Source organism: Calidris pugnax, unplaced genomic scaffold, assembly GCF_001431845.1.
Source record: "Calidris pugnax isolate Ruff unplaced genomic scaffold, ASM143184v1 scaffold188, whole genome shotgun sequence".
Classification (NCBI taxonomy): Eukaryota; Metazoa; Chordata; class Aves; order Charadriiformes; family Scolopacidae; genus Calidris; species Calidris pugnax.
Window position 1 is genome coordinate 9,411,957 of NW_015091257.1, and position 19,760 is coordinate 9,431,716.

General features: G+C 37.6%; 1 protein-coding gene across 4 annotated transcripts in view; it reads left to right on the top strand.

Moving 5' to 3' along the window:
* Positions 1–9,607: 9,607 nt before the first annotated feature.
* The window catches only part of WWC3 (WWC family member 3), a 65,140-nt gene continuing 54,987 nt past the window's right edge, over positions 9,608–19,760 (top strand). For all 4 annotated transcript variants that reach the window (XM_014960340.1, XM_014960341.1, XM_014960342.1 and 1 more), the window contains exons 1-3: positions 9,608–9,715; positions 14,504–14,707; positions 17,624–17,700. In XM_014960340.1, coding sequence (XP_014815826.1) covers positions 9,700–9,715; positions 14,504–14,707; positions 17,624–17,700 — 297 coding nt within the window. In that variant the 5' untranslated portion in view covers positions 9,608–9,699. The remainder of the gene's footprint in view (positions 9,716–14,503; positions 14,708–17,623; positions 17,701–19,760) is intronic.

The following is a 19,760-nucleotide window of genomic DNA, read 5'->3' on the forward strand; positions in this document are numbered from 1 at the left end:
ACATGTGTTTTCTCTTTTATTAGTATCATTGGGTAATACTTCTTGGTGGAAATAGTTTCATGAAATTCATTTCAGTAAAATTTAATTGAACATACTTCAAGAATAGTAAGTTTTTTGGAGGATTGGGACTTAAAATATTGAAAAACATCAAATTACTTAAATTTTCACTGATAGTAGTGCTGAGCTTGTTTGTACATGTAGACATGACAGATGTCTGTTTCTAATTTCGTGAAACTTCAGTTTACCTCTAGGGGAATACTAGTAATTAAGTATAGTTCGACTATAGCCTGTTCTAAAACATTGTTTCTCCCAGACTACAAAAGTATAAAATGCCTTCAGCATCGTGTTTGTTGGCATGTTTTCCAGCATGATGGGCTTTCTCAGTGGATGAGAAGGGTTTTCTTCGGTTAATGAGCGCTTGTAGATCACATTAGGATGTAATTGCGTATATATCTTAAGATTCTGGCGATAACCCCTGTGCGGGTTGCCTTCTAGTCGGCCCAAAGATTACTAGTTAACGTAAGATACTGGGTTTTGCTGCCTGAGGCTTGTCTGAAGTGATTTAAAGTGTTCACAAGTATTTTATAATGCTTGCTTTATTGAATAATATTTAGGTTAAGCCTCTGTCATTTGACACTTTTATTGATTTGTCCAAATCAAAATTTAAACTGAAAGAGGGGAAGTTTAGATTAGATACTATGAAGAAATTCTATATTGTGAGGGTGGTGAGACACTGGAACAGGTTGCCCAGGGAAGTTGTGGATGCCCCATCCCTGGAAGTGTTCAAGGCCAGGCTGGATGGGGCTTTGAGCAACCTGCTCTAGTGGGAGGTGTCCCTGCCCATGGCAGGGGGGTTGGAACTAAATGATCTTTAAAGTCCTTTCTGGAGTCCAGTCTGGAACTTTTCCAGTGCCTGCCGGTGATCCCTCCCTGGCTGTTTGATATGGTTTTGTACATGTTGTATCTCTTTAATTATTTCCTTTTTTATTTTATTATTAATATTTCATTAAAGTATTTTAGTTTTTTCCTAAACTCATAGCTCTTCTTCCTTTCCTTGGAGTGAGAGGTGGGGGAGAGCATCTGTCCCCTTGTCATTCACCAACCCGGCCCAAACCGCGACAAGTGCATATGAGATTAGTGAGAGAACATAGTAGATGGGGAGACAGTTTTGAAGGACTTAATGCTTTTGCTTATGTACTACTCCAGAGGTAGTCAAGATACTGTAATAGACTAGAAATGAAAGAGGCAAGGCGATAGTGAGGATGTGCTAATCTTTTTTTGATGTAAAATTGAAGCAGTCCTGCAAGAGTCTGCAGGACATATTCCACTGCATGATACTGTCTTTCAGCTATTACAACCATTTTAGTTACTTGTTATTGAGATGTTAAAGCTTCTTTTGATGCCTCCTTTTCTTCTAACATGTGGAACTTCATGGACTTGAATTTGGAGTTTTATGTCCCATTTTTGTTCCTCCTTGTCTGCTGCAGACCTCCCTTTTCCTGTCTGCTTAATTTTCTTCCTGCTTTAAACTCCTCCTGTTATTCTTGTTTGTGTCCAAAGGGCTTATTACAAAGAATTTGGTGGTAGGCTCTCGCAGATGCACTTTTTCACCCTTGCTCAGATGGCTTCCATTAGGAAAGTACAGGTGTTTCCTCCTCATGTAGTAGTTGCATCCAGAAGTTGTGACCAGCAGTCAGAAGAGAACAATTTTGTGTGTGTATGCATACGCTTACACACAAGCACATATACAGTCCTCTGTGTAAGGGTGTAGCAACTCACCACCTCTCCCAGTGACTCTACTACAACCGTTTAGTTAACTGGTGGGCAGGATTGTGGCCAAGCAAGCTAGTCAGAAAATTAAGTTCTTAAACCAGAACAGTAATTACAAATCTAAGGATACAATTGCCAAGAAGTTTGCTGGACAGAATTGAACATAGAAATAGGCTTAATATGTACTGAGGATGTAGAAATCTGACAGCTGGATGACTTGCTCTTCTCCAGCAGAAGGTTGCAGAGTTGTGGTTTGCAGGATGGAAGAAATAAACAAATAACCAGAGTCCTGGCCTTTACTAACTAGGACCTTAATTACCAATAACATGTAATTGGAGAACACTGTTATTCACAGAAATTGATGCCAAAGTTATACGTGATTCAAAATCGGTGAAACTAGAACGCAGCTTTGCTTGCTTGCTCTAAAGCTGTGCTGTGTCTGGACAGGTGTAGTGTCATGTTATGCTTCTCACACAGGTGGAAGAATTCAGCTTGCTTCTCAGACTCTGAAGCTCCCCATCAAATTTCCCTTGTATTTCCCTTATCTTCTGGTTTAGGCTTTTGGGGTTGGTGTTTTTTTTGTTTTTTTTTTTTTTTTAATTGGAAGTCTCTCCCAATATGCAAGTCCTTGAGAAGATCTTGTAAATATTTAGAGATTTTGAGTAACAAAGGCAGCTTTATTAGGATTGCCAAAAGAAAAGTCGTAAATATCTTGCGTGTTACTGTTTCTGGCTAAGAACATATGCAGTAGGAAGGTCCAATTTGACATCAGTATAGTAAGACTGTGGTCTAATCTCACCCTCTTAACTGTTTTAGCCGCTGCATGTTGCTGCTGTCCTTTTATGGCTTATTCCCAGCTGCCATATGTAATTTTGTCTGTTTTCTGGTCTTGATGTCAAGTCACCTGCTGCCCAGCCTGCCTTCCTTCAGCCAGCCCCTCCAGCAATTGCCTCTGCCCTGCCACTAATCTTAGGTTCTGCTGGTGGCTTTGTACAGTTGCCTGTAACTTCAGGCTATGTGTGCATACACAAATGAAATATTTTAAAGCACTCGCGGACAGTCTTACTTAACCCCTCTGCCCCCATTTTTTTATTTCTTACTCTCTGTGAAAAAATAATAAATAGAAACAAACGCGGTTTTCTTAAAAGCACTGACTTTTAACCTGACAATGATTTTTCAGAGGAGGAATTTTTGGTCATCTTGATGAAATGCGGGTATATTTTCAGCAAGAATTTCCCATAATATTTGCGTTCTGAATTTGGATATGAATCATAGCTGCTGTTAAGAAATGGATGGCTGCTTGGAAGACTTGGCTGCTTGTGTGGAACTGTTTCAGTGGTTCCTGAGCAGCCAGACAAGTTACGCGAGAGCTGCAATTGGACATAGCATTTTATTTTATGTTTCAACATATTAAGCCAACATTTCTTAGCTGTTTTGATTTTAGGCAGTATGATAAAGGATAAAAACAAAATTATATTATTTCTCTGTTGTTGCTTGTTAGTAAATGCTTAATGTTTCTAGAATAGTGGAAGAAGGTTAAAGGGTGGCCTCAAGTACACTTCACATAAGTGTTTGCAGGCGAAATAAACTTTGTTACTACTTATAAGTTAACAAATCATATAGTAGCTTCACATGTATACATTTTGCATCACAAAATATACTTGTTCAGGGGTTTGATGGCCACCTGCTCTATTAGCATTACATGTAGCAGTGAACTATGTTGCATGTGATGAACAGTTCTCATCTAACACATGTATAATACCCTGCCCATCAGAAAAGTTGTAGTGACATTTGAAAAAAAAAACACAAAACACATATAGAGACTGCCTAGCATGAAAAAGTGAATTCTTCTTGGAGTCAATTGATTCCATGTGGTGCACAACACAGGATGTGATGATCTGAAATGCTCTAGGAAGCAGAATCATTGTGTTAGATTTTGGGTGCCAAAATAAGAGTGCTCATGCAGTCAGGTCAATCTGCTGAGTGTTTATAATATTATTTCCATTTTTCCTGAATGGTTTTCTTCAGGACGAGGTGACAAGAGAAGTAGATAGCTGATGCTGCTTAATTTGCTTGCCCCATGTAAGCTCAGGTAGCAGTAGGACACAGGGCGGTTATGGACAGAGACTGGGGTGACTGATGAAGTTCACGTTTATGTTGCCCTGTTGCACAGTGTTAGAGTTGCTTTTTAACCAGCTCCTGAAGCACTGTCGTTTACAGTGTGCACTTAAAAGGAGCTGCCACCAGCTTGTTTGCCGTGCTGTAAGCAGTGGCAAACCATGGCTTAGGAGGTGGTGATCAACAAATAACTCTAATATTTGTGGAAGTGACATGCTTGTCAGCTGTCTCAGCATAGGTTGTCTGGGTTTGTGATACCACATGTTAAGGGCAGTTAACACTCGCTTCCATTAAAATACCCCACAAAACAAACAATTAAAAAATTCTTCAGTAATGAACACAGGAAAAAAGATGGCTTAAAGATGTTGATGTATTACTGTATCTGGCTAATGCCATCCTGTGCCTTCTGTTTTGCACACTGATATATGCTGTGTTGGCCTATGTTACTGTAAAATTAATTGAAGCGAATACGCTGATTTGACACTATTAGTAATCTTTCCTGTGCTTATTTGCAGTTGTTTTTTTTTTAAAAAAAGAATGAAAATTACTGCAAAATACAGTGTGGTCTTCAAAAGACTGAATTTCAATTGACCTTTAGAAAAGCTGCTGCTGTTATTTCCTTGCTGTAGGCTAGCATTTTATTTCGAAGGGAAATGTATCCCAGCAATTACTCTGAATACAAGTTATCTTCTTTAAGTCTTTGTCCTGAGCACAGAATCTCATTTGTGCAAGTTTCTGTCCGGCCATCTGTATTGTGGACTTATTTTAATGAAGGATTGCGTAGATGTTCAGTAATGTTATTTTATTCAGAAATTGAGGATAAATGATGCCATAAAATGAAGATATGTCATTTGGACTATGAAAAAAGTTATAAGGGATTTTTATCTTGAAAAGATACATATAGTTTTTTGAACTTTGTTGTACTTTTGACTAAGCACTCAGTGTGTAATTTGCCAAACCTCATTTCAAAATCCAGCTTGTTTTTATGACTTGGCTACTTGAGCAGAGCTGAGTCCGTAATAGAGGATGGCCAGTGAGGAAAACCATGGTGCACTCCAGAGTGCTCTCTTCTAGTTATACTGTTAGTCATTATTAAATTGCCTGGTATTTTTCAGATCCATAATGTGAATTAATATAGTTTCTTAGCCTCACTTGTCAGGCAAAACCATCTATCCCATTAGGTGACTATTTAGACTGAGATCACATTTAAGAGGATGTTTCTCCTAGTTGTCTGTTGAGGAGTACCAAATTTTATCACACATTTTCTGCCTCTGCTGTTGGATCTACGCAAAATCAGGAACAAAAATAAAAGCAGTGGGCAGTCACTGTTCCTCCATCCTTCCCTCTGTCTCCCTTACAAATGGTGGCTTTTCTTCAGAACTTGGTGATTGTTTTTCGTATTTAGCCCTTGTGGTTAGCGCTTTCCTCTTCATCCAGGACCACTTTGAAAGGTAAGGTGACTCTGGATGTAATATAGGCATCTAGATGTTGTCTGAGAGATCACAGCTAGCTTGCAGCAGTGTTTCTACTTTGGAAACATGTTTTTTATTTCCTGTTCAAGATTTTGCAAAAACATGCTCTGTTTGTCTTAATTTAGTTCCTCCCAGGGGAAGTTTGGCTCAATTAGACCTAGGGATTTCAATCACCCAGGCCCCTCTGATGCGACATGGGAAGACTGAGGATCTTATCTAATATATTCTGATGCCTTGTGTTTTTAGTGATCTGGTTCTGGTTTTGAAAATCCATGACAATGAAATTGCTGCCCCAAGCTCGTGGTCAAACTGTGTTTTGGACAGTCAAAGTGTGTGTTTTCTTTGAACCCCGGAGTGTTTCTTTATTATTTAAAGGTTGAGGTTTTCAATGGTTTTTTGGCGGGTTGAAATTAGATTTTGTTAACAAAGTATACTAAACCTGAGAGCATTTTTTGCAGTAACTTATCTAAAATGGTGTTTTGCTCTTGCCTTTTTTTTTTCCACTTGCATTGTCTTCTTTCCTTCCCACCCACTCTCCGCCATGAACTGATGCATTCAAGAAGTATCTGTTGCTGCTGTGTGTTCAGGAAATTAGAGTAATGTATTGTGGAATCTTTCTGTGTATGGGTAATGGATAAAGATATTAAATAAGTACACAAGGAGGAGGAAAAACACCTCTTAGAAACAATTTTATTCAACTGTTGGGTTTTGTTTTGTAGTTTGATTTCTGTATTCTGTTCAGTTCATAACTGATGCAAAGAAAATATTTGGCTTCTCAGATACGTCTATTTTACTGCATGCAAATAGTAGACTTTATTTCTTCTTAAGAAAAACATTTAATTTGGGCAGAGTTGGAGGTGACAAAGGTGCATGACAATGCTCAGAGATTTTTCTCTCAGCTTGGTGTGCAGGATTTGGGGTGTGGAAACTTTCTTTTTTGTTCCTTTGTTTGCTTTTGAAGGGTTTCAGAGTCACAAAGGATTGGGTGCCTAATGACTGAGGAGCATCACTGGTTTTGGAAAGGATAAACGTTTTGAGATAATGAAGAATCAGCAAATCAGTTATTCTGAAGTTATGGTTGGCTCTTTGATACATGCAAAATTGGCTCCTGCGGATGGCTATTGCTTGTATTTGGGCTGTAGATCCAGTGGTTGCAACGAGTTAATGTTGTAAACTGGTCCCAGAGGAATTCTGTCTTCAGCTGGAAGCTCAGAACCTTCTTAATAGTGTCTACCAGTTGTCTTGGGGGGGACAGAAGTTGTTCACCCGTGACAGATAAAATGCTTTTGTTATTCTTTACTACAGTGAATAGCATGGTTTAGGGCAGACTTGTTTTTTATTTAATTAAAGACAGCAGCATTTTTATTCTGTCTTTGTAATGTTTCAGAAAAGTATTTTTTTTTATTATCTTTAATACTTTGAAATGATTTAACAGATTTCCTTGTACAACTCTTTATATAGGAGTAGAAAAGACCTGTCCTATTTTACAATGCTTAACCTAATTAAAAAAACAAAACAGAGGGTAAAGCAGTATTTCCAGAAGATACTTAATTTCAGCAGTCTACTGCTGTAATTTGTGGCTGACCTCCAGTATCCATATCTGCCTCTGTTCCATTTTGTCTTTGTTATTCTGGATACCCTTAGTTTCCCTAACTGGAAAAGAAAAGAATCTTGTCCTCAGAGTTGTGCTGGTTAAACCAGAAATGTATTTTTTTCAGTTGACTTAGTTAAATCAGTGCAAAACACAGGGACAGACTTCCAGTTCTTCCTTTAAGCTCTGCATGTTTTGACCTAGGTGAGTTGAACGAAGAAGGTTCAAACTACGTTAGATACAAACGTGACCGAATTGTTATGCGTTGTCTGAAGGGAATCCATTTTGGAGCAACTTCGAACATAGTTTAAAATGAGCAACATTGGGCTAATAATGGTCTGAATATCTGTAAGACAGCTTTTTACGTGTTCTGTTCCTTGCAAGGTTTCCTTCAAAACCATTAATTAAGCTGTTCATGCATGCTTTATAACGTTGGAATGAAAACCAGTTAGACCAGATGCATTGGCTTTCTTCAGTCTCCCTTTTCCAGAGAGCGAGCGTTGTCCTTGTCCTGGAAGTCTGAGCCCTGATGGGATCACAGAGCACTGAATTAAAGTTCTTGTAGTGTGAAAGGTTAGGGTATCATGTGTAGGTTTTATTTATGAGTAAAGGGCGAGGGTGTGTTTGTATAAAAGGCAAGCATGTCTCATAACTCATTCCAAAGAAAATCTTGTCTATAGTGTGGTAATTTAGGAGCCGATGTCTAGACGACTTCGAGAAATTGTAAACATGATGTCTTCAGAACAAAACCATGAGAGTTCACGAAAAAATGCTGCATGTTATATTTTTAATATTTGACTGAATTCCAGGGAGATCAGAAGTATTTTGGCAATATTTGGTCTGCCTGACTGCTGGATGAATTACTGAAAGAATGCATATACCAGTCTGTAGTAACATTTTCTTTCTTGAATAGAGCAGCTTTGGATTTGCATGATTACATGATGTAAGCTATGTATTTCTCAGTAATGGAAAATTTTAACTTTAAGTAGTGGTGCACAAGTTTATGTACATTTTCATCTTATTAAACTGTTCATATGTGTTTGAGAATCCATAACATATGATCAAGCTCTTCATTTTACCTAACTGACTTGTTCTTTGTACTGTTGTACAGAGCTATTTAAACATTACATTTAACCTAGTAAGGAATTTTTTTTTTATTCTGCTACAGTTAATTTCAAACACTTTAATCTCAAAAATGCTAAAGTAGTTTTAGGAGGCAGTTAAATGTAGTTTTTCCTGTTTGGTGTGTGTGAAGTTATGTGCTCTGTGTTAGTGGTTGAATGGTGCACTTGCTGGACCATTGCAATAGCTAGAATGTAGGCCTAGTAGTATTTCCATCATTTGAAGTCTTTACCATTGGGTTCTTCTGGTCATCTTTGTTTTGGAGTGGGTGAGGACTTCTAGTTCAAGGACAGATGTGTTTTAGTTCAGACAAAGTTGTTGGCTTATACAGAGGAACTGCGATTACCAGTCCCAATGATCTCTCAATTCCACAGTGTATTTGTAAGTATAGGCCAAATCTGGTGTAAGGAAACCTTAATTAGGTATTAAATAGACAAACAGAATTTCCATTTTACGCCAAACAGTATTATGCCATAAGTTATGCTGAATATCAGTCCCTAAATTAACGTATTTTATCTTTGCAAAGCTGTCATCATTCTATGTATGAGAAATGCCTCAACAAATAAACATTGAAGGTGTTGGATCTATCCCATATATAATTGAAATTACTATATTAATAGCTCTTCTGTAAAGGAATTTTATAGCAGTTTTTAGAGGAAAAAGGGGTTAAGCAATGATTAAAATGATGATTTGGGAAATAGATTTGATTCAACTGAATGTTAAAGATTTTTTTATTTGCATCATTTGTTCTTCCTAGGTTTATATATATATATATATATGATGTTCTAGAAGACTGTTAGTTTAGAGTCTTTCTGTAGAATTTTTAACCCCGTGTTTTCAACATTCCTTACAATACTGAAATTGCTGTTTTGGTTTCTATTACCCACTGGTCTATCAAGTGTTTGCTTAGCAAGGGATGTGATCTTTTAAGCTGCTAGATAGTAATGCTGTTACTTATTAGTTACCATTTCTGCTCTGATGCCTTCAGAATTCTTTAGAGATGTTTGCCTCTGTTCTTTTTGAGGAAGTAATTCGGATGGGTCTGCACCAAGAGAATATCATTAATAGTTGGACATGTATAATTGAAAAGAGGAGACATCTATTATATAGTGCTTTCTTAAAGTTTATTTTGCCTTTTTAAGGGCAAAAAAATATGCTGCTTTGACATTTTGAAGAAGTTAAAACCTGTAAAGCTTCTAGTAATTTTTAGCAGTGGTGAACCCCAGCTTTATGTTTGTGTTCTTCGCAATATGGGAGAAAAACTGGTAGGACTGCATGCCATTGTAATTAAACTGTTAAACATAGAAACTTGAAGGGAGAAGCTTGTCATACCTGCTTAGGGAGTATCTGTCAGCATATTTAAATGAAATTTTATTTTGAAACTGTATGTTTGTAATTATTAGCACATTCCTAAGCAGCATAACTAGTTTGTGATCAAATGATGGGAGGTATCTTCAAAACATGTAATAACATTCATGGCACTGTAAACTCTGCAACTCTTGTATTTATTTGCGTTATTTTTATTTTTACAGGATTACAAAGCCATTAACATTTGCTGACTGTGTCGGTGATGAGCTTCCTTTAGGATGGGAAACTGTTTACGATCAACAGATTGGAGTTTATTATATGGACCACATAAATCGTGAGTAGATGTACGAGTATTTTGGGGAATCGTAGCAAGCTGATGTTAACTGATGGTACTAGCTTTGTTTCTGATACCATTTATGCACCTCATGCTACAGTGCGAAAATGTATGCAAGTAGTTTCTTGCAGTATCTGTTTTCTCATCACTCAAATAGGAGCAAAATCCTTCTTCCATTTGTAAAAAATTTTGCAACCTATGATTTAGTTATAGCGTATAAAACTATTTTGTTTTGCCTTGTCATACTGTGAAGTATCAGTAATTTTGTTGTTGCTTTTTGTCATATGTAAATTATGAAGATTTTTATACTATAGTCTTGTATTTCCTGTTTTCCCAGTTATCCATAGTTCATTCTTCAGTATTACATTCCAAGAGAAAAGTGCTAACTTCTAATTAGGAGCCCTATGAGATACAGTAATCTCCTCGTCTCTTAAGTAATGTATGTTTTATGCTTTCATATAGTACAAAGTGCTATCAAAAAGACAACAGATGTCCCTTCTGGAAACTAAGAGGGAGAGATTTCCAGTGTTTTCCCTTTTGGACTATTGCTGAGCTTTGGATCGCCACTGTCTGGCACATTTGCCAGTTCTGCTTTTAAAAAAAAAAGTCTTATCTTTACAGCTTTGTACTACTGCTGCTGTTACTGTTGTGCTGCTATCATTAAGCTTCTTATCAATGAGTGAATGCTTTCAATATTGTGGGAATTGGCAGTTGGCAGGGAGGGAGAAAAGAAGAAGGTAGTTATATGGGCTATCACAGCAATGGTAAATAGCATAATCTGCAAAAACAGCCTCAATACTATCTACTTGAAATCTAGTCAATTAAAAAATAAAAGTGTAGAAATAGTTTTTGGCTTCCTGCCATCATTGGAATTACTTGTGTACTGTGGTTTCACAATTACTTATTTTTAAAAAACTCCAACAGAATAACAAATGTTCCCATGATGTTGTTTGACCCACATAGGCACTTATTTGTTGTGAAATTAACAAAGATCACAAATTAAATAATAAACTTTAAAGAGCTGTTAATGCACTGATCACCAGGATAGATAGCTGAGACAATTGAAAGGCAATAAATACAGATTGTTAGGTAATTCTTACGATAATGGTGTTTAAAAGATATAGTAGCTTAATGATTGCTGTTTAAACTGTTACAGTAACTTTAGTTAATGTTGAAGTTTAAGAAAAAGTGAGATTGATATCAGAATACAGCACTGGAGTGCGTGTGCACCAACATATGTACATGTGTGTGAATGCACATATTAAGAAAAATACGAGAATATTAGCAACTCTTTTTTATCTTGAACTTTGTAAAAGGCTTTAGGAGTCCCTGTAGATAAAGAACAGAATGTGAACGAGTAGAACGTGAACTCCCATTGCAATGTTGTGACTTAAAAAAAGCTACTAAAGCATCCTATGATAGACATCTTTGATATGAATAACAATCATCATAACACGCAAAAAAAAAATCACTCCCTTCTGCTTTTCAGACTTTGTTATTAGCTGCTTTACCCAATAGAGCAAGTTTGCACTTACAGAAAGGATATTAATCATTGTAGGCATGTCAGATCTGGCTTGCTTTTTTTTTTTTTCCTGTGCAATTGGGAGCAAAAACTGTAGAAGAGTGTTTGCAGAGAGAAATTGAATTCCCAAATGCTCAATGAGAAGGCACAGAAAGAAGATTAATATAAGTGGGTCTGGGAAAGTAAAGCTAATCATATTAGGTATTAAATAAAGGTTGTATATGAACAGAGGGATAGAAACTTCATAGGGCCAGTGCTGAACTGAGTGAAAGGAATCATTCTGCAATTAACAAGGTTGCAAAATTTGTCTCTTTCATGATAACTAATTACTTGCAGCCCACAGATATTATCCTAAATGGTAATTCAACCGTCACAGCAAAATGGGTTTGTCACCCTCAGGCTAATACAGTGCTTGCATATACAAGCAAGATTTATATTCAGAGGGAAGACAGAGTTGATATTATAGCTGAATAATGATTATTCAAAAATTAGTAGGATACTCTGTCCAATTTTAAACTGTGGACAGCAAAGGTACCAATCAAGACTGTATTAACTTCTTTTGTAGAAGTGAGAACTAATGAATAGACAATCATGCGCATCATGAGATGGTGTCAGGTGAGTGGCAGAGATGGTGTAGGAACTGAAGAAATATTTTTCTGAAATGAGTCCTTAATTATATTCTGAACTACATCTAAAATACTTGGAACAGCAACTTCCACGTGAAAACGTTCTGACTGCCTTTTATGGCTGGCTGGGTTAAAGGCTTTATACAGCATTGGAGTTCTGTGTTAATTGACAAAACAGTTAGAAGTACTTTGATTTCAAGAAACACTGTGAGAAAAATGCAAGGGGTAATTCAAAAAGAGTCTTTCTAAAGTTATGCTTACCAGGGACCTCTCACGCTTTGTGCACCATCTCAAGCTCTTTGCCCTTGCACCTTTTAAAAGAAAACAGTAATACATCTGATTTTTTCCAAGCCTCTTGCTATGTTTGTTTACCCAGAAAGTAATAAAAAGATTTCTAGGCAATAACTTTCCATTTATATTGAAAAACCCCAGGAACAGAGGAATCTTCTGTAAATCTCAATGGTGTTTCCAACCCTGATCTCCATCTTGTTCTGTAAATTCAGTACTTTGTTGACACCCTTACTAAGCTGCTCTTGGCTTTTGGCCAACCATTGCTTAAAAACCTTGGTGGCTGCCAGCCGCAGAATTCCTTTCCCTCCTCCTCAGAGTCTTGGGAGCCTTTGAAGTCTCCTTTAACCAGTTGGGCATTCCCCAGTGAGGGAATAATATATTCTCTGCGTTTGTCTGGGGCTGTTCTTATATTACTGTAGATTTGTTTGGGTTATTTTTTTTTTAATTGCTTATAAAGAAATGGAGGAAGTGAATTTTATCTTACAATGTAGCTTTAGTTTTGCTCTTACATGGCAAACTGGTGTAGAAATCCAGGGCAAAGTGAAGCCTCTGTACTGTGTAAAACAGAAAAGGATGTCACTACTGTACTGAAGAAATTTTCTGCCTCAGAAGAGCGCTGCTAGCTTTTGAGAAGGCTTCTGAAATAATTTAAGAAGAGATGCAGTGTCCTGTAGTATAGGACCTCAGAAGCTTAAAGTGTGATACAACATAACATGCTAGCCGTGGCTGTTTATTGATATTAGAACTATTAATTTCCTATTCAAAAAGAGATACTTACTGGGACCCAACTTTTCTGTCTCGTAAATACTTATTAATTTCTGCATAGTTTCTATAGGGGATTAGCAGTTTTATTTGCACTGATTTCAGGAGTACTTCAGAACAGATGAAGTAGCGTTGCAAATGATCATGCCCTCGGTAAAGGATGGGCTGCAATGTGAAGTCTGTTTTTCTTCCACTTGACCTGCATGCAGAGCAGGATTTATGGAACCTGGAACAAGCCACAGGACGTGCTGTCCTGGGCTGCAGAGGCATTTGGAGGCATTGGAGCTAGAAGGTGCTGCTGGGAATCCAGGGTGTCCCTGGGATGTGGGGAGTAATTGAAGAACTATAGACGTGATCTTTATACTGTTGCAATGTGAGGAGTGGTGGGGAGAGAAAAGTTACAGCTGTTGAGAGAAAAGGTTATTAGGAACCTAATATACAAATCTGTTGGAAGTACTGTTCATAGATGTACTTTGTGGTTTTGTTTATATACTTTCCAGAGGACTCTCAAATGGTAGAGCTGCTAGTGTGACCTTGACACCATTAGAGTTCTTAATATGTTGGGCTCAATCTTTTAGAGTTTCTTATTTCATCACTGACACAAATATACTGAATTCTGTACACAAGATTAATACAGAACATAACCACCTTTCATCTGTCATGAGAAACAAAGTTTGGAAAAAATGACTAGGTGCTTACCTCCTGGCTGTGCTGCAGGTTCTGTCACTACTTTGAACACTGACATTGCCTCTGCAGCAACTTCTTACCACTAGAGCCTCAATCATCAGAAATTAACATTCACATGAGACTTTATGTGGACATCCTCATGTAAAACGTATTTGCTACCTTGAGCATCACCACAAAAAAACAGATGATTCAATACTTTTTTAGGATTTTAATGCTTGCGGCCTTCTTAAATGTCTTTGCAACTGCAAAGAGATTGCCGTGTGTCATAACTTTGAAAATCGGTATGTAGGGGAAAGACTTTTGTGCTGGAAACCTATTTTTTGGTTTGTGTTTGAATATGAACTGTTCTAAACCCTGGAAAGGGAAAGCATGAGAGTGCTGTTTCTTAAGACAAAAGAAAAAAAAAGCAATTTTAATTCTTTTATGGATTTGAGATTAAAATGCTAACTTTTGGGTGACCTTGTTCTTCTTAATTACACAGGTATATTCACTGACCTTTCACTGATTTTTATATTTGTGAATTTATATGTAGTATATTAAGGTTGTTCCAGTCATTTATAAAGTTATGTGTTGCAATATCTGTCTCTCTCCTACGTGGTTCTGGGCTTTTAGATAATTCTCAGAATTTTCAGATTGGTTCCAAGGGAAGGTTAGAGCCAAAATGCTGTTTAATTGAGTTTGTTGTAGTTGGTAAAGAAAAGAATCAAAATTAAATACCTTTTATATTTGAAAGGGCTTTTCCTGTTCTTCCACTCTCTATCCTTCCTTCTTCTCGTTCAGGCTTGAGCACTGAAGTGTGAGGTGTGCTACTTGAGAACAGATCTTAACAAAATAATTTTTACTTTGTGGGATAAAGCGTCTTGCAAATTACTTCATTTTTTTTAATGCTTTTCTCCTTAGAGCTCACACAAATTGAGGACCCAAGGGAGCAATGGAGAAGGGAGCAGGAACGCATGCTGAAGGAATATTTAGTAGTTGCCCAGGAGGCACTCAATGCCAAGAAGGAGATTTACCAAATAAAGCAGCAGCGTTTTGAACTAGCCCAAGAAGAATATCAACAATTGCACAAAATGTGTGAGGATGACAGCCGTTCTTACGCCAGCTGTGAGTTTACTAGCCTTTTTGTGATTTACCCACCTGCCTCTTACAATATGTGATGTAAGAAATAGCATGAAGCTGGTTTCTGTCACCCAGTTCTCTTCCGAATGAAGATCCTGACTACAGAAGTGATGAGCCATCCTTTGCCTCTGCTATTCAGGGAGTTCTGTTTCCTGTTAGGTCTATTAGAATATGCCTTTTTGACATTAAACAGGGACATATCCCAGCTAGCATCCCTAGCCATCTTGAAGCTAGTCATAGTGATGCTTCATGAAAGGCAACAAAGACAGGACTGAATGTTGCTGGACCAGCCACTACTTGCACTCCTAAATTTGTAGATTATTTGATCCTCAGCAGTGGTGGGGCGGGAACCATGAAGTTAGTGGAAGCCTTCTGCAGATCCATGGTTGGCTTCTTGACGACTTACAGAGTTAGGGACAAAGTGTTGTGGTCAAGAGTACCTCTTGATGTAGGAAGCCGTGTTTCATTAGTGCACCTCATTCTTGAATGCCTGCCTCTGATCCTAGTGCTTGGTGGTGTAGGTCATAGAGCCTTGATTTCCTGCCCTTTTCATTCTTTGGGTGTCTCTAGTAGCTTGGAGCAGATAATAGACTTTTTCTGGAATATGAAGTTGTTGCACTGCTGTTATGGCTGTTAATTGGTGCAGCAGGAAAAGGTGTCTTTGCTGAAGAGTCAAAGCAGTCTAGTTCAAAGAAGTGTATCAAGTGCCCCTTCCCTGGAAGCGTTCAAGGCCAGGCTGGATGGGGCTTTGAGCAACCTGGTCTAGTGAAGGTGTCCCTGCCCATGGCAGGGGGATTGGAAGAAAATGATCTTTAAGGTCCCTTCCAACCCAAAGGCAGGCATCTGGATAGAAGTGTTTAGCTACTGATCCAGTGGTATTTATTAATCCAAGGTAATTCCTATGTATGCCAAAATCCTGAATAAAAGATGTTTTCTAGGGCTGAGGTGTCCCAGATGGTCTTGACCAAGTGTCCTTTTACTATTGAATTGGCATTATCTTATATTTTCTTTAGTTTTAAATACAGATATTCTGTGAATTGATCTGCGACATGATTGGTACAAGTCTCATTTCTCCCTGTTATGTTCAAGTTTCTTAAAATCCAATAAAAATGATTTTTTTTTTCTTATTAAGAAAAATTTTAAAAAAGAAATTGCTTTTTATAAAGTGTTTAACTACTGTTTAAAGACTTGGAATAGAGTAAATGTTAGTGTCACTAGTATTTTATCAGAAAAATTGCAATATTTCTGTGGGGTGTTTTGTTGAATTACTTCAGGCAAATATATAGAAAGAAACTTCTGTTGAAGATAATACACTCAAAAAATATAAACTGTTTTTCATATTTTTAAATCTCTCGGAAAGACAAGTTGCTTGAAACAGCAACAAAATATGACTGACAAAATTAGAGGTTATCTGTAGTGTGAGTACAAATGCTATGTCAATTGACTTTTACGTTTCTCAGTCTTCTAATAGTTTTATTTTTTAGGTATATCTGTGGAATTGATAATGTAAAATCATTTAAATAAAACCTCTTGGTTTGAGGTGAAAAATATTTTAATTGTCTACACATGTGTTATATATTTTATATTGGTTTAAAGTCATATGCATCTGTTTTGAGAAAACGGGATGGGCTGATTAGTCAGACGATATATTTTTAAAAAAATAATAAAATCCCTTTGGGGATTAATCATGCTGTCAACTCAAGGTTCCCCAGGGCTTCTCCACTTGTTTTTGTTAATTCGACTCCTCTGCTCCGCTCCGGGATGCTTGCTTCTCCATTTATTGTACAGAAATACTAGGCTCCTAATCCAAGTGCAATTAGGTGGCTGAAGCTGGGCGCTGATACCTGACTCTGCCACCACTAGTTTAAATCTGTTGCGTTAAAAAAACTAAAACTTCACAAACTGTTTTGCTCTCTCTCTGCTCCTGGGTGCTGCCATTGACTCAGTGTGGTGTGCTCATGAGTGGGAGGTGGTGTGAGCTCAGCAGCTGTGGGTTGGCAGGGAGGTGCCCGGGCGGCAGTTCTGTGACTCAGTTGTGATCAGTGCAGTTTTAAAAAAAAAAAAAAAAAAAAATCCATAGAAAATCCTGGATTTAGAGAATTAGTCCAGGCATGACTACTCATTTTGGCAAGTTTCTGCACGCTTGACATGACCTTGGCGTTGCAGTATTCTTTTGGGAGTGGAAAGGCTCAGTGCGATGCAGACACGGGTGCGGGTTTCAAAGCAGCAGCCTGCAGCTCTACAAAAGGATGGTGGATCACCCCGTCCGCTTGCATACCGGGAATTTTTCAGTGGGCCGTTGCTGCTGTCAATGGCTCACTCAATAAATCATGGTTGGTCTTGCCCACCATACCCTCTAGGACCTTTACTTCATCTGCCAGGGCTTTAGCTTGTAATGCCACAGCTTGAAATCATCGCCTGTCTCAAGATACGCTGTGTTAAGAGCTCACTTGCCCGACGTCAATATGTATGTCGGTTCTTACACTGTTGCTTTAGGTGGCAACTTCTCTCTGTAACTGAATTTTGTTCTGACTATAGGTTTTTTTACTTTAGTTCCTATCATACTGTCAATTCAACATACCTAGGAAGCAGTTAGCAATTGTTAATGTTACACAAATTGCTTGCATTAGTAAATGCCACCATCCTGTTGTGGAAGCTGGTGGCTTTTAGGCAATATGAGGTGCTGCTATGTACAATTTTTGTTGTTATTCAGGACAAAAAATTTCAGGCAGGCCAAAGGTAATTCTTTAGTTGGACTTGAACACAGCAGATTATTTTAAAGCCTCGTGACTTGTAACACAAAGAATGAATGCAATGGTCTATTCAGTAGTGCTACATCTTAACAAGTGTATAAAAAGAAGAAAAAATATTAATGTAAAATGCTGTTTTCCATCTGTTTAGCATTCTCTGGATTTTCAACTAATACCAAGTATGATCCGTATCAGATTAAAGCAGAAATAGCCAGCCGTCGTGACAGAGTGAGTAATTTTTTTTCATTTTGTAAAAATATGAATTAGGCATGGGGAAGGGAAGGAGGTGGGGACTGCGTATGTTTCTTTTACCTTAGCATTTACACTGGACATTACATGCATTTTTGGAAATAATAAAATTTGCTTTTCTACTTTTACCTGTTTTTCTATTAAAATGAGTCTATATTTACTGCATTTCATTGATTTGCAAAGTAATGCTTTTTCCATGGTACATGCATAAAGATTTTTGTCATGGATGTCAGAGGCAAACTCAACCTGGCTTTCAGAAGTTGCTTTCTGTGTGCAAACTGCTACAAGTAGTAAATGTGCTACAGCCAAATTTTTTTGTGATTAAGTGCAGTTCAAAACCACTGTCTTCATGTTTTCCCATTTACCCATTTTCAGTGGGGTTCTGTGGATGTCATTGAACTCTAGATTTAGCCATTTATGTGGAAAGCTCTTCACACCTCAGTAGACGTGTTGGCCAAATAAAACTTTTTGGCTGCTATGAGGGGAGGAGAGTTCAAGCATTCTGACAGTGATACGTAGTTCTGTACTAACAACATTCCATTTTTATATTTATTTTTAAACTATAATCATTCTTTTGCTACTGTTTTTGATGAAGGAAGAATAGTGGACCTCTTGAATTTCTCCATGCTGCTTTAGCAAAGCATTGAAGTCAGCATGTTGGTTTCAAACAAATTGATATAGCAGTCATAAACAATTATAAAAAGCAGTATATAATATTAGGCTCTAGAACCTATTTCTAAATTGTATGTTTCTTTTTATTAGTGGATAAAACGGGATTTAGCGTGCCAGGCACTTGGCTCACAAAATAAATAAAACATACTTATCTTTGCAGGATAGTGTTCCATTTCTGTTATAGTGACCACTTTTCACATGAGTGCCTCTGAAAATAAATCCCGTTCACCACCCTTCAAAGGCATTTATTCTATCTGTGTAAGTTTACTACATGCTGACTAGTGTTTGCTTGTTTAACATGCTCTAAATGTCAGCATATTCTAAACAAGAAAACAAGCCTTATTTGTTTTAAAAATACTTAAAGAAAATAAACAAAGTCTTCACTTATGAGACTCTTTCTCTCCGTTTCTGCATCTTAAAACATAAAGGTCTCATAAGTGCACAGGATAACTTTCAACCGAATGTGTGCAAAGGCATTGAGTTGTTTCAGGTAATAGAACAAAATATGCACTATAAAGTGTGCGTACGTGATATTAGTGATGCATTTTTTTTTTAGTTTTGCTTTTGATTAGTGTTGAAGGTGTTGATGAGGGTGTAGGAGCTTTTTGGGAGTTGGTGTGATGTGTTTTGAGGAAAGTGCAAGAACACATAGAGAAGGGGAGGGCCACGCAGGATTGTGGGACTCTGACAGTCCTGGTTTGCGTTCCTGGAACTGCTGTGAAGCCCCTCACTCTTGGACTAGAGCTGACAAAATTAACTTATCCTGGATATGTAGGCATTTTTATTTTTTTTCCTAATAGTTTTGTCATGTGTTTACTTACATGTGAAAAATCAAGAACACTCCGGGTAAATTTTGGAAAAGGTACCAAGTTTGATAGCTTGAGAAGAGAGAGCTTTTTTTCTTCCATCCCTGTCCTTTTTTGGGCTCTCAGTTCAGTCTTTTGTCTCACTACTCTTTGCTGAAACACCTTCATTCCCCCAATTTGTCTGTAGTCCCTTGCATCTGCCTCCCCCCATTGTTATCCGTCAGCTTTGGAGGGCAAGAAGTAATTTCTTTGCAGATCTTGGCACTGATAGTTCTTCTAAGGTCTGCTCAACCTACTTTGGTAACTGTTTTCATAAAACCACAAAAATATGTTTTTGGGGACATTGCTGCTTTGTCACTTTCAATTTATGCTGACGAGTTGGATCAAGGTAATTGGTGGGGATGTTGAGAGGGCAGGACAATATGAAAATTACTGTGGGAAACCAAGCTGCCATTTCTGGGTAAGAGGCCAATTCTGTTGCCAGTCATTTTGTCCCAGATTGAAAAATAAATAGCATTGAATATTCAGTCATTTCTTAAGTTGACTAAAGAGCTGAAGACA